Raw genomic sequence first — 13112 nt, forward strand, 5'->3', positions numbered from 1 at the left:
TTTCCAACTGCTTCCAAATTCTATCATGATTGCTGAGTCAATGCAGGCTCATTAGTAGTTTTAAAATGTAATCGGATAAATCGTGGAAGTAAAAGAGGAATCTGGGAAAAGAGTACACAAGGTGTGGAAAGCGGATTGCTCATTCTGAGACTGATGGGTCATTGACTACCTTCTAGCCATAACCTTAGAATCAATATATGAACAGTTTAAAATGACTACTTCTACCATTGGAAAAGCACAGTAAACAACACCTCTGTGGTTTTTGTTGGTGCATATTCTTATTCTGGAAAGCAATCTGAAATTGCTGTGGATTGTAGATCCCTTACTGCCTCTGTGGAAGTTGCAGTAAGGAACGGGTTAAAGGTAATGCCCAGGCAAGGATAGCCTGGGACAGTTTAGTCAAGTGAGATCTCTGAAGTGAGAATGTTAGCGACACCTCTGCTTACTAGAGACGAGATAGGCTGAGGTGGCTGCAGCAGTGTGTACTCGTCAGATGAGTGAGATCTCCACAGTATGACTTTCCCAGAAAGGCTTCCTTAAAACATGGTGTCCCTTTACACAATAGGGGCTGATGAGACAAACCAGATAGGAATGATTGGAGAATGTGAAACATACCCAACAGCTAAAGGACATTGCTTTACTAACTTCAAAATATTATCAGTTGTCAAGATTGAAGTTTCGATTGACTTTTAACACCTCTATTGTGAATGGCGACTGATCTTGCAAGTAAGGAACTCGAACATATACAATTTACAATAATCAATATCTGTAACTGATAAGCTAACATAGCAGTTTTCAGTTCAGACTCCAGATCAGTGAGGGTGATGGGACTTGCTGTTCTCCTGGTGCACAACTAAAATAAAAAGAATACTTGAGTCGTAAGCATGGATGTAGTCTAGGCCCAGTTACTTTAGTTATTTTATTTTATTGGCGACAACACCTCTGTCGACTGTCAAATACATATGAAAGAGGGGAACATTGATTCCTGTTGCATGCTGTGGATAACCCGTGCGAGCTGTCATATTGTGCAGCAAAATCCTCACATCAAGATATTGGACCATTATATTCAGCTTATAGATATTAAATTCCAGTAACAATAAATTCAGCCAAACAGGTCATTAACAAAATACCAACTTACGAAGTGGTTGCTGCCTCAAGGCTTATCACCAGTTTAAAGTTGATAAAACAGATGGTTCAGCAAATTTTCATTGCCAGCGTGATCACTACAGACTGCTGGCAATAGTGACTAACTGGCACTCAACACAGAAAGAACAGCATATACAATTCAATGTAATTATAAACATTGATTAATGGGATTTGACACCAAGAATACAGGAGTAGAAATTTAAATCAAATCAAGTGAAGTTTGCTTTATCTAGCTCTAAGTGAAATAAATAATCTCACAACAGGAATTCCTTGATTTACAAAGAGTCGCTTTTCTGAAAAATGATTTATTAATCAAAACCTTGGAACTGTGCAGTGGCTATTTTGGTACTGTATATCCTTATGTGGGGAGAGTGATATGCTATTCAGAACAGTGAGAAATTTGATGGCACAGAAGTGTTAATGTTGTTATAGCAAAGACCTGTAAATAGCATATCTGCAAAAGTAGAATTAATTTATCATTCCCTTGTGGAGATTGCATCTGAAAATGTTGCTCCTTGATCATGTAATTTGCTTAGGCACAAATCAGGATTGCTACTCGGATGTCATGAGTTGTTCCACAGGGAGAAAGCTGTTATTTAGCAACAAATGCTGATCCGTTATAACTGATCTGAGCACTTTGATGCCATTAGACACAGAAAACAGAAAATTGCCACATTCCCAAAAACTTCATTTGACATTCATAATTAAAAAATGCTTCCAGCAACGGCCAGGTCTAGCACTCGGACAGAAAAACAAAAGCAGCACAAAGCTGGCTTGCTTGAGCTGCAGCATTGGTTACTCTAAATATACAGCATTGTCAGTGTCAAAAGAAACTAAAACTATAGCCAAGGAAGCAGAAAGTTAAGCCAATTAGAAAGTCAGTATCTATTTTTAGAACAAACCTCATCAACAAATCCAATTTAGTTATTTGAGAAATTTATTGGAGTACTAGAAAAGAGTATTTCCATGGATGTAGTTGATGGGGACTTCTAGAAGGCACGTAACAAGGGCCAAACAAAAGATACTTGGTCAAAATTAAAGCTGAAGGAATTTACCACCTGCACACAACAGGTCCATTCAAGACTACCCCTGTGGAACTAGCAACCACCAGATGACCAAACCATAGACAAACCCTGGAAGTTTCAGGCAAAGTCAAGAAGGATTTCTGTCCTTGAAGATGATCCTGGTCCACATTCTGGATAAAGGCAAATTGATACTCCCTCGTGATTTCAATGCCAGAATGGGAAGAAACACATCTCTCAGGCAAGGCATAATTGGCAAGAAATACATTAGGAAGTCCAAATTCATCAGGGTCCTTCTCTTAACAATGTGTTTGGAGCATGTTTTTCCCCCATTACAGAGTTCTTGGCCAATTAGAGAAAAGGGTATGAGAAGTTCAAGATTTACACAAATCTCCTGGTCCATCAAGCAGCAAGGATCAATGCCCTCACTTGCACTATCTGTAGCAGGCACCTCAAGGGTAACATTCTCTGTAAAATCGTCCAGATTCATTAGAAAGACCAGGCCAGGTCAATATCCCCAGCACGGAGTCAGATGCATTGGGTTGGCCACATCGGTCACAGTGGAATAGACACCCTATGCCAACTTTGTCATGGGAGGAGTTTACCAGGTAGACACAGAGAAAAAGATTCAAGGATGTTCTCAAAGCCTCCTCAGTGGCCCTGTACAAATTGCTCACCCACCTATCCATATGTGTAAGTTTGTGCTCCCCACATTACTGTCATTAGCCACCTCAGAACTCAGGACATCAGTGACATTACTAAGCAGGGTGAATTGTAGGTAGTGAGCAGTACATGTTCAGTAGATATTTACCAGCATTTCAAAGGAGAGATGACAGTAACTAGGTGTGTACATGCAGGAATATAAATGGTTAAAAGGAAGATCAATTTGACGGAGATGAATAGGATTCAGAGGAAATTGATCACAGAGCAAGAATTTTGTTTTGTTGTTGGAGAGTTTGGGCTATGCTGAGAAGAAGTCAGCACATATCTGCTCATGCTGTGGGTTGTGGAATTGTAGCTCTCTCACCCACGAAAAGCAGATGTTCCATTAATAATTTAGAATCAGAGATGACTAGATTTTTGTTGTCCAGGGGTATTATGGGTGCTAACATTGTCTATATGCTGTGGATTTAAAATTCAGAACAAAGAGGAGGCAGTAGTGAGATACATGAACACACACACACACACACACACACACACACACACACACACAGGGCAGACTGTACACACACAGAAGTTGATTGGGGGGAGAAACCTTTACAGTAGTAGAATTAAGGTTAATGTGAGAAAACAGCATTTTGATCGACAGTGATTTAGTTCCCTTTTTTTTTTTACAGATGGGGGATTAAAAATGTATTATTACTGCAAGGACCAGACAATCAAATCCATCTGTCTTTATAATGAAGAATACAGTAGATTTTTGTTCTAGGTAGTCTGACAGAAGGGATCTCCTGCCTTTTTATAGAACTTGACCTAGTTTTTTGTAAAACAGAAAAAACAATGAACAAGACAATGTGCCCCAGACTTCTCACAAACTGGGAAAAATTTGCTTGAATAATGACTGGCCTGATTAGAGCACATGGAATCAGAGAATGTGCGAACAGGTTCTTCTGTCTAGCTAGTACACGTCAACAAAAAGTACTTTTCTCCTCAAGTAAAATCCAATATATTATACCAATAACCTTCTAAAATAATTTAATTTGGAATTGATTTTGCTCATTCTTTATTAGCATAGTTGTGGTTCCGTGACTCCACATATTAAGCAAGTTGGATTAAAGTTTCCTGTTCATGCAAGTACGATTTCCCCACAGTATTGACGCAGAGTTGCTCCTCCATTCAATTTTTCACTTACACAGATGAGTGATACAAGATCCCCATTGGCGTGATACTGTAAAAAGCAGGTGGCTACAGATAGTACAGTAGATGTAGTAATGTCATGGCTAGGTGATTGGACTAGGAGCCAGAGTTCATTAAGCGACACTTGTTTGAAACCAACAATGGAAGCTGAGGAATTTAAACTCAAATAGTTAAATAAAAATGGAATTAACTAAATCACTGTAATAGGAATATAAACCATGAAACTACAAGGTTGTTCTAGAGTCATAGAAACCTACAGCACCAAAACAGGCCCTTCAGCCCTTCTAGCCCATACTGAAATATTTAATCTGCTTACTCCCATTGACCTGCACTGGGACCATAGCGCTCCGCACCCCTGCTGACAGTGCACCTATTCAAGTTTCTCTTAAACATTGACATCGAGCTTGCATGCATCACTTGCTCTGGCAGCTCGCACCACACTCTCACAACCATTTGAGTGAAGAAGCTTCCCCCCCATGTTCCCCTTAAATTTTCACCTTTCACCCTTAACCCATGACCTCTAGTTGTAGTCCCACCCAGTCTCAGTGGAAAAAGCCTGCTTGCATCTATCCTATCTATACCCCTCATAATTTTGTATACCTCTATCAAATAACCCCTCAATCTTCTATGTCCCAAGGAGTAAGATCCTAGCCAGTTCAAACTTTTCTTATGACTCAGGTCCTTCAGTCCTGGCAGCATCCTTGTAAATTTTCTCTGCACTCTTTCAACCTGACTTACATCTTTCCTGTACATAGGTGACCAAAACTGCACACAAAAACCCCATCATTTGGAAATCTGCCACCCTTAGCTAGGTCTGACCTGCTGTATATGTGACTCCAGACTCACCAATACAGCTGACTCCCAGCTGCCTAACTTCAGAACCAATTGAAGACCAACACCAATTGCCACCATTCCAGCAACATCCACATCCCCATCCCCACAGCAATGAAAAAAAGCATGTTAGCTCTGAATTTGCCGCAGTAACAAAGGCAACTCGAGTGCTTGCTTTGGTACTTTGTACAACTGTTAGAAAGTTATGCTATTTCCAAAGGTGCAGTTAAATCCAGAAATCTTGTTAGCACCACCTTGCCCCTCCACAGCTGCACTGCTTCAGACTTTGCAGGTACAATCAACAAAAAAAAGTGATCTTACAAATATTTAATACATTATTTTTGCTCTAAAACAAACAGAAATGTTAAAAACCTTTTGGAAGTGTTGATTAGACTGTCCTGACATTTATGATAGAACTGGTTCTAAAAATATCCTCTTTAATATGTGCAGAATGACACATAATCAGAATTACAGAAGCTATACTCTATGGACTTACAATACTAATTTTACTTTCAAGGCTTATGATTTTCGGCATTCTTACATCCTGATGCACACTGGAAAAGCTCTTCAATCAATCAGCAATCTGGATGATATAATTCCTGATTCCAAATAGATGATGCAAAACTGCACATCAAATCAAGACTGCGAAATCTACACTGTGCTGAACTTAATCCTTGAAGGCAGGTTCCTTGGAGGTGAGCAAAACCTCAGAAATCACTGCTCGGAAAGTCCCAATCTTTGCTTTCAAACATATCAAAACTAAGAAGAAGAAATGCAGGTACGTACCATATCTAATGCACAATCTGTGTTTGACAAATCAAGATGAACAAGTGCATTTGGCTGAGACAGGAAATTGTATAGATTCTGTAAAAGGACAAAGAAAATAAAACTGGATAATTTTTACTTTTACGATTTTTACTTAAATGCATGCATCATGGAAAAGTTTTGTTTTATTTCTGTTCTTAAATCAAAGAAAACGGAAGGGAAATTCAGTTTTAAGGCCAAGGTGACAGCTCTGACAACAGCAGCACAAAAACTTTATTTCCCTTTGAAAAGCCTTAGTGGATTCAGGTTGCACTTACAATGAGATCTTAAGTTCCACATCCTACATCTTTCTCAGGCTATTGATGACTATTCATGACTATTACCTACAATCTGAAAAATGCCCGTAATGTGCCTTTTATCTTGATAAATCAGAGTTTGAAATAATTCTCCTCCCTCTATTTGGGGCATAGGTAGATTGTTCAAATAATTACCCCATAAAGTTTTTGGATAGCATTTATGAAAAAAGCACGGTAGTGCCTCTACTTCCTTCGGAGTCCGCAAAGATTCAGCATGACATCTAAAACTTCAACAAACTTCTATAGATGTGTGGTGGAGAGTATATTGACTGGCTGCATCACAGCCTGGTATGGAAATAGCAATGCCCTTGAATGGGAAATCCTACAAAAGGTAGTGGACACGGCCCAGTCCATCATGGATAAAATCCTCTCCACGATTGAGCACATCCACACAGAGCATTGTCACAGGATGGCAGTATCCACTATCAGGGATCCCTACCCCCAGGTCATGCTCTCTTCTCAATGCCATCATCAGAACAATGGTACAGGAGCCTCAGGACTCACACCACCAGGTTCAGGAATTGTTATTAACCCTGTGCTATCAGGCTCCTGAACAAGAGGAGATAACTGGACACCCCATCAGTGAAATATTCCCACAACCTATGGGCTCACTTTCAAGGACTCCATCTCATTCTCTTGCTGATTATTATTTCTTTCTTTTTGTATTTGCAGTTTGTTGTCTTTCACACAGCAGTTGAATACCTAAGTTGGTACAGTCTTTCACTGATTGTATTACTCTGTTCTGCATTTACAGAGCATGCTCCAAGAAAACGAATCTCAGGGTTGTATATGGTGACATATATGAACTTTGATAATAAATTGACTTCGAACTTTGAAATACAAGTTAAACAGATAACTTGTTTAATTTATCTGTTAAAAATTACAAAAGATAATTGTAATTACAACTAGATTTTTAAAAATTATAAGCTTCACTTGCATATACCAAACATTTCTAATACTAATTGTACTGAACTGTACCATTTGAATAGAAGACATGAGTTGAATTGTTCAGTAACGGTAGCAGAGACTCTTAGTGTCTATTTGCAACAGTGACAGACTGATGGTTGACCGGAAGAATTCTCTGTCATTTGAACAGGTCTTGAAATAGGATTTTTTTTTCTCTCCCCACAGCATGCAACAAGTACCATTCTAATCCAGAAGATGCCCAAGATAAACATATGCATCTGGATTGATTTACCACAAATCAAACTACCCTGTCCCACAGGGTTACCATTGTAATAATTCACATCTCAATTTGCATGCTTACAAAAGAGCACAATCATTAACAATCACTTATATTCATTAGCCATTTATTCATGTCAAATGGACTGCCATGTGCAAATAAACATGTATTGAAAAAGCACATGTACCAGAACCAACCAAACTAAGCCTAATAGCACCAATATTACTCTAGTTTTGGTTCTTCCTTTACCTGTGCCAGTGTATTGTTAACTACTACTTTGTCACCATTGCTACTTCAATTTATTAACTGCAAACAGAATTTAACACCATCATTCCCACAATCCAGATTGAGAAATTACAGAACCTGAGCCTCTGTACCTCCCTCTGCAACTGGATTCTCTACTTCCTAACTAGAAGACCACAATCTGTGCGGTTTAGTGATAATACCTCCTCCTTGCACTGGTGCACCTCAAGGGTGTGTGCTTAGCCCACTGCTCTACTCTCTCGATACCCGTGACTGTGTGGCTAAGCATAGCTCAAATAGCATCTATAAATTTAGTGATGATACAACCATTGCTGGTAGAATCTCAGGTGGAGACGAGAGAGTGTACAGGAGTGAGATATGCCAACTAGTGGAGTGGTGTTGCGACAACAACCTGGCACTCAACATCGGTAAGATGAAAAGAGTTGATTGTGGACTTCAGGAAGGGCAAGATGAAGAAACACATACCAATCCTCATAGAGGGATCAGAAGTGGAGAGAGTGAGCAGTTTCAAGTTCCTGGTTGTCAAGATCTCTAAGGACCTAACCTGGCCCCAACATATTGATGTAGTTATAAAGAAGGCAAGACAGTGACTTTACTTCATTAGGAGTTTGAAGAGATTTGGCATGTCAACAAATACACTCAAAAACTTCTATAGATGTACCATGGAGAGTAAGCTGACAGGCTGCATCACTGCCTGGTACGGAGGGGGTATTGCACAGGACCGAAAGAAGCTGCAGAGGGTTGTAAATTTAGTCGATTCCATCTTGGGTACTAACCTACAAAGCACCCAGGATATCTTTAGGGAGCAGTGTCTCAGAAAGGGAGCGTCCATTATTAAGCACCTCCAGCACCCAGGGCATGTCCTTTTCTCGCTGCTACCATCAGTTAGGAGGTACAGAAGCTTGAAGGCACACTCAGGAACTGCTTCTCCCCCTCTGCCATCCGTTTCGTCATTGAACATTGAACCCGTGAACACAACCTCACTTTTTAATATACAGTTATTTCTGTTTTTTACGTGACTTTAATCTATTCAATATATGTATACTTTAAATTGATTTACTTAATTATTATATATTTTTTACTTCTTCTATATTATGTATTGCATTGAACTGCTGCTGCTAAATTAACAAATTTCACGACACATGCCGGTGATAATAAACCTGATTCTGATTCCGAATATATTTTTTAATGGAATCTGATTATCCTTGTATGTTCATCAAAGTTGCTGGTGAACGCAGCAGGCCAGGCAGCATCTGTAGGAAGAGGTACAGTCGACGTTTCAGGCCCAGACCCTTCGTCAGGACTAAATGAAAGAAGAGCTAGTAAGAAATTTGAGAGGGGGAGGGGGAGATCCGAAATGACAGGAGAAGACAGGAGGGGAAGGGATGGAGCCAATAGCTGGACAGTTGACTGGCAAAAGGGATATGAGAGGATCATAGGACAGGAGGCCCAGGGAGAAGGAAAAGGGGGAGGTGGGGAGAAGCCCAGAGGATGGGCAAGGGGTATAGTGAGAGGGAGAAAAAGGAGAGAGAGAAAAAGAATGTGTGTATAAAAATAAGTAACAGATGGGGTACGAGGGGGAGGTGGGGCATTAGCGGAAGTTAGAGAAGTCGATGTTCATGCTATCAGGTTGGAGGCTACCCAGACGGAATATAAGGTGTTGTTCCTCCAACCTGAGTATGGCTTCACCTTTACAGTAGAGGAGGCCGTGGATAGACATATCAGAATGGGACGTGGAATTAAAATGTGTGGCCACTGAGAGATCCTGCTTTTTCTGGCGGACAGAGCGCAGGTGTTTAGCAAAGCGGTCTCCCAGTCTGCGTCGGGTCTCGCCAATATATAAAAGGCCACATTGGGAGCACCGGACGCAGTATATCACCCCAGCCGACTCACAGGTGAAGTGTTGCCTCACCTGGAAGGACTGTTTGGGGCCCTGAATGGTGGTAAGGGAGAAAGTGTAAGGGCATGTGTAGCACTTGTTCCGCTTACACGGATAAGTGCCAGGAGAGAGATCAGTGGGGAGGGATGGGGGGGACGAATGGACAAGGGAGTCGCATAGGGAGCGATCCCTGCGGAATGCAGAGAGAGGAGGGGAGGGAAAGATGTGCTTAGTTGTGGGATCCCGTTGGAGGTGGCGGAAGTTACGGAGAATAATATGTTGGACCCGGAGGCTGGTGGGGTGGTAGGTGAGGACCAGGGGAACCCTATTCCTAGTGGGGTGGCGGGAGGATGGAGTGAGAGCAGATGTACTTGAAATGGGGTAGATGCGTTTAAGAGCAGAGTTGATAGTGAAGGAAGAGAAGCCCCTTTCTTTAAAAAAGGAAGACATCTTCCTCGTCCTAGAATGAAAAGCCTCATCCTGAGAGCAGATGCAGCGGAGACGGAGGAATGCGAGAAGGGGATGGCGTTTTTGCAAGAGACAAGGTGAGAAGAGGAATAGGGAGATGTCTTCCTTTTTTAAAGAAAGGGGCTTCCCTTCCTCCACTATCAACTCTGCTCTTAAACACATCTCCCCCATTTCACGTACATCTGCTCTCACTCCACCCTCCCGCCACCTCACTAGGAATAGGGTTCCCCTGGTCCTCACCTGCCACCCCACCAGCCTCCGGGTCCAACATATTATTCTCCGTAACTTCCGCCATCTCCAACGGGATCCCACCACTAAGCACATCTTTCCCTCCTCCCCCTCTCTCTGCATTCCGCAGGGATCGCTCCCTACACGACTCCCTTGTCCATTCGTCCCCCCCATCCCTCGCAACTGATCTCCCTCCTGGCACTTATCCATGTAAGCGGAACAAGTGCTACACATGCCCTTACACTTCCTCCTTTACCACCATTCAGGGCCCCAAACAGTCCTTCCAGGTGAGGTAACACTTCACCTGTGAGTCGGCTGGGGTGATATACTGCATCCGGTGCTCCCAATGTGGCCTTTTATATATTGGCGAGACCCGACGCAGACTGGGAGACCGCTTTGCTGAACACCTACACTCTGTCTGCCAGAGAAAGCAGGATCTCCCAGTGGTCACACATTTTAATTCCACATCCCATTCCCATTCTGACATGTCTATCCACGGCCTCCTCTACTGTAAAGATGAAGCCACACTCGGGTTGGAGGAACAACATCTTATATTCCGTCTGGGTAGCCTCCAACCTGATGGCATGAACATCGACTTCTCTAACTTCCGCTAATGCCCCACCTCCCCCTCGTACCCTATCTGTTACTTATTTTTATACACACATTCTTTTTCTCACTCTCCTTTTTCTCCCTCTGAATATACCCCTTGCCCATCCTCTGGGTCCCCCCTACCCCCCGCTTGTCTTTCTTCCCAGACCTCCTGTCCCATGATCCTCTTGTATCCCTTTTGCCTATCATCTGCCCAGCTCTTGGCTCCATCCCTCCCCCTCCTGTCTTCTCCTATCATTTTGGATCTCCCCCTCCCCCTTCAACTTTCAAATCCCTTACTCACTCTTCCTTCAGATAGTCCTGACGAAGGGTCTCGGCCTGAAACGTCGACTGCACCTCTTCCTAGAGATGCTGCCTGGCCTGCTGCGTTCACCAGCAGCTTTGATGGATGGTGGTAGTATGGGTTTGCTTGGCAATTCACAATGAGCCAGAACTCCAAGAAGATGATACCTGGACAGGTACATGGTTAGGAAAGATTTAGGGGAATTAAGGACCAAATGGAACCAACTTCAGATGAGAATCTTGGTTGGATTGAACCATTTGGGCCAAAGTCTCTTTTATCATGCTGTATGACCATGAATCTAATTCTGAGGTGGGGTTTGAAGGAGACCTGCAATGAGGCAGGGGGCAGGTAGAAGTTTAAATGAACTGTTTGACCACGGAACTGGCTAGACTGCCCAGTTACGCTGCCCTGAAGTAGACCACACCTGCTATGTAAGTGAATGGTCTGCAAGAGATCCAGTACCATGGATGGCCAGCTGTATCTAACTGAGTCCATCCCACGGACAGAGAACCCAGAGTGAACTCGGCATGCCGCAGGTACTGCTATGTAAATACCTGAATCGGGTTTGGAATTCAGGTTTTTGTTTAAATTCGGTTGCAAAACACACAAAGTAGTATTGCGTTGCAGAAAAAGTTCTTGCTCTTGCATTTCTGACCGCGTCCCTTCACCCTTCTTGTGCCATTTGGATTCGAGCCCAAGTTTCAAAACGCTTTCACCGGGTGAAGTTGTGGCAAATGTCAAGTTGTTAACCTTCCCCCTCACTGCAAACACTTTTATCAACATTCTAAATGCTCATATCTATACAGCATATACAACAGATGAGCATGAGGCATCACAAATAGCACCTAACAGATTTTGCACAACACTAACAGCCTCCATTGACTCCTGAAAAATTGGCTAAATCACTTTTTAAATAAACATGTCTCCCATAGTTTCTCTTGTGAATGTGACTTTTGCTAAGTTTTGAAGAAATAACCAATTTATAACAATTTGCATGTTAATCAACCTAGGGGAGCAACAAATGCTACAGATTTTTTTAAATAGTTCTATTCATTAATGTTGACAGGAAATTATCAATATTTCTTAATGATTTGAAATGCTGATCAATTAATTCAATGCCCACTACAGAACTATCTGACAAGTCTTTCAATGGAGGCAAAATCTAATTACGTTTTGGCAACAATTTGGAAGACGATTGCAGATAAGCTCTTGGTGGATTAACACACTACTGATTCTTCCATGCTCAGCATGGAGCAGGAGCATGCTACCTGCTGGGGTCAGTTCATTTTGTATTTGGTCTCTCAGCTTTATACAAGCCAGGGCCAACTCATGTGCACCACAAGATATAGGAGCAGAATTAGTACATCTGGACCATCAAGTTTGCTCTGCCAAACATGGTTGTTTTTTTTTTTACAACTCCATTCTCCTGCCATCTCCCCATGACACTTAATCCTCTTACCAACCAAGAATCTATCTATCTCTGCCTGAAATTACTTGGCTTCTGTAGCCCTCTGTGGCAAAAAAAAATCACCAATTTACCATGCTTAGGATGAAGAAATTCCACATCACAGTTCTAAACGGATGGCCCTTTATTGTGAGCCGGCCACTTCAAGCTCTCCTACTGTGCGAACACCTGTCTACATTCACTTGATCTAGGCCTTTCAGGATCCAGTGGGTTTCAAAGAGATCCCCTTCATGTTTCTGAACCCCACCAAGTACAGGCCCAGAGTCAGCAAATATAGTATGATCCCATTCACTTGAATGTCACTGACCTATATTTGGAAGCTAAGTGCAAGTAGCAGTATTTCTCCTTTATTAATAATTCCTTAATTAACAGTTAATTAGGAAAAACCTCATGTTTTTAGTTATGTAAATCTATTTCAGATGTTTTTAAGTGTGATTATTTGAGGTGACTAGAAACAGCCCAAAGCCCAATAGATCATTTGGGTATAGAGCACAAGAACACTTTATTGGATCACAAAAAATGAGTATGTCCATGGGGATAATAAAGGGGTAAGTGTAAGGCATGGGGTTGAGTAAGATTGAGCCTACGAGTTTTGTGATATTGCAAGTCTACAAAGCAAAATGATACTGAACATGGATTGACACTAACAAATCTAGTCCCATCATCGATTCTTTAAACACTATAGTCTGCCCGCTATTATCCTCAAGCTGACTTTATCTACTTCTCCCTCTAAACTGCACCAATAACAATGCCACA

At 41.8% G+C, this 13112-nt stretch overlaps 1 protein-coding gene across 4 annotated transcripts in view; it reads right to left on the reverse strand.

Annotated features, from left to right (window-relative positions):
- Positions 1 to 13112, reverse strand: part of LOC140212608 (F-actin-uncapping protein LRRC16A-like) — a 345618-nt gene that overhangs the window by 161647 nt on the left and 170859 nt on the right. For all 4 annotated transcript variants that reach the window (XM_072283616.1, XM_072283615.1, XM_072283613.1 and 1 more), the window contains one exon: positions 5643 to 5720. In XM_072283616.1, the coding sequence (XP_072139717.1) occupies positions 5643 to 5720 (78 nt within the window). The remainder of the gene's footprint in view (positions 1 to 5642; positions 5721 to 13112) is intronic.

This window comes from Mobula birostris, chromosome 19, assembly GCF_030028105.1.
Source record: "Mobula birostris isolate sMobBir1 chromosome 19, sMobBir1.hap1, whole genome shotgun sequence".
NCBI lineage: Eukaryota > Metazoa > Chordata > Chondrichthyes > Myliobatiformes > Myliobatidae > Mobula > Mobula birostris.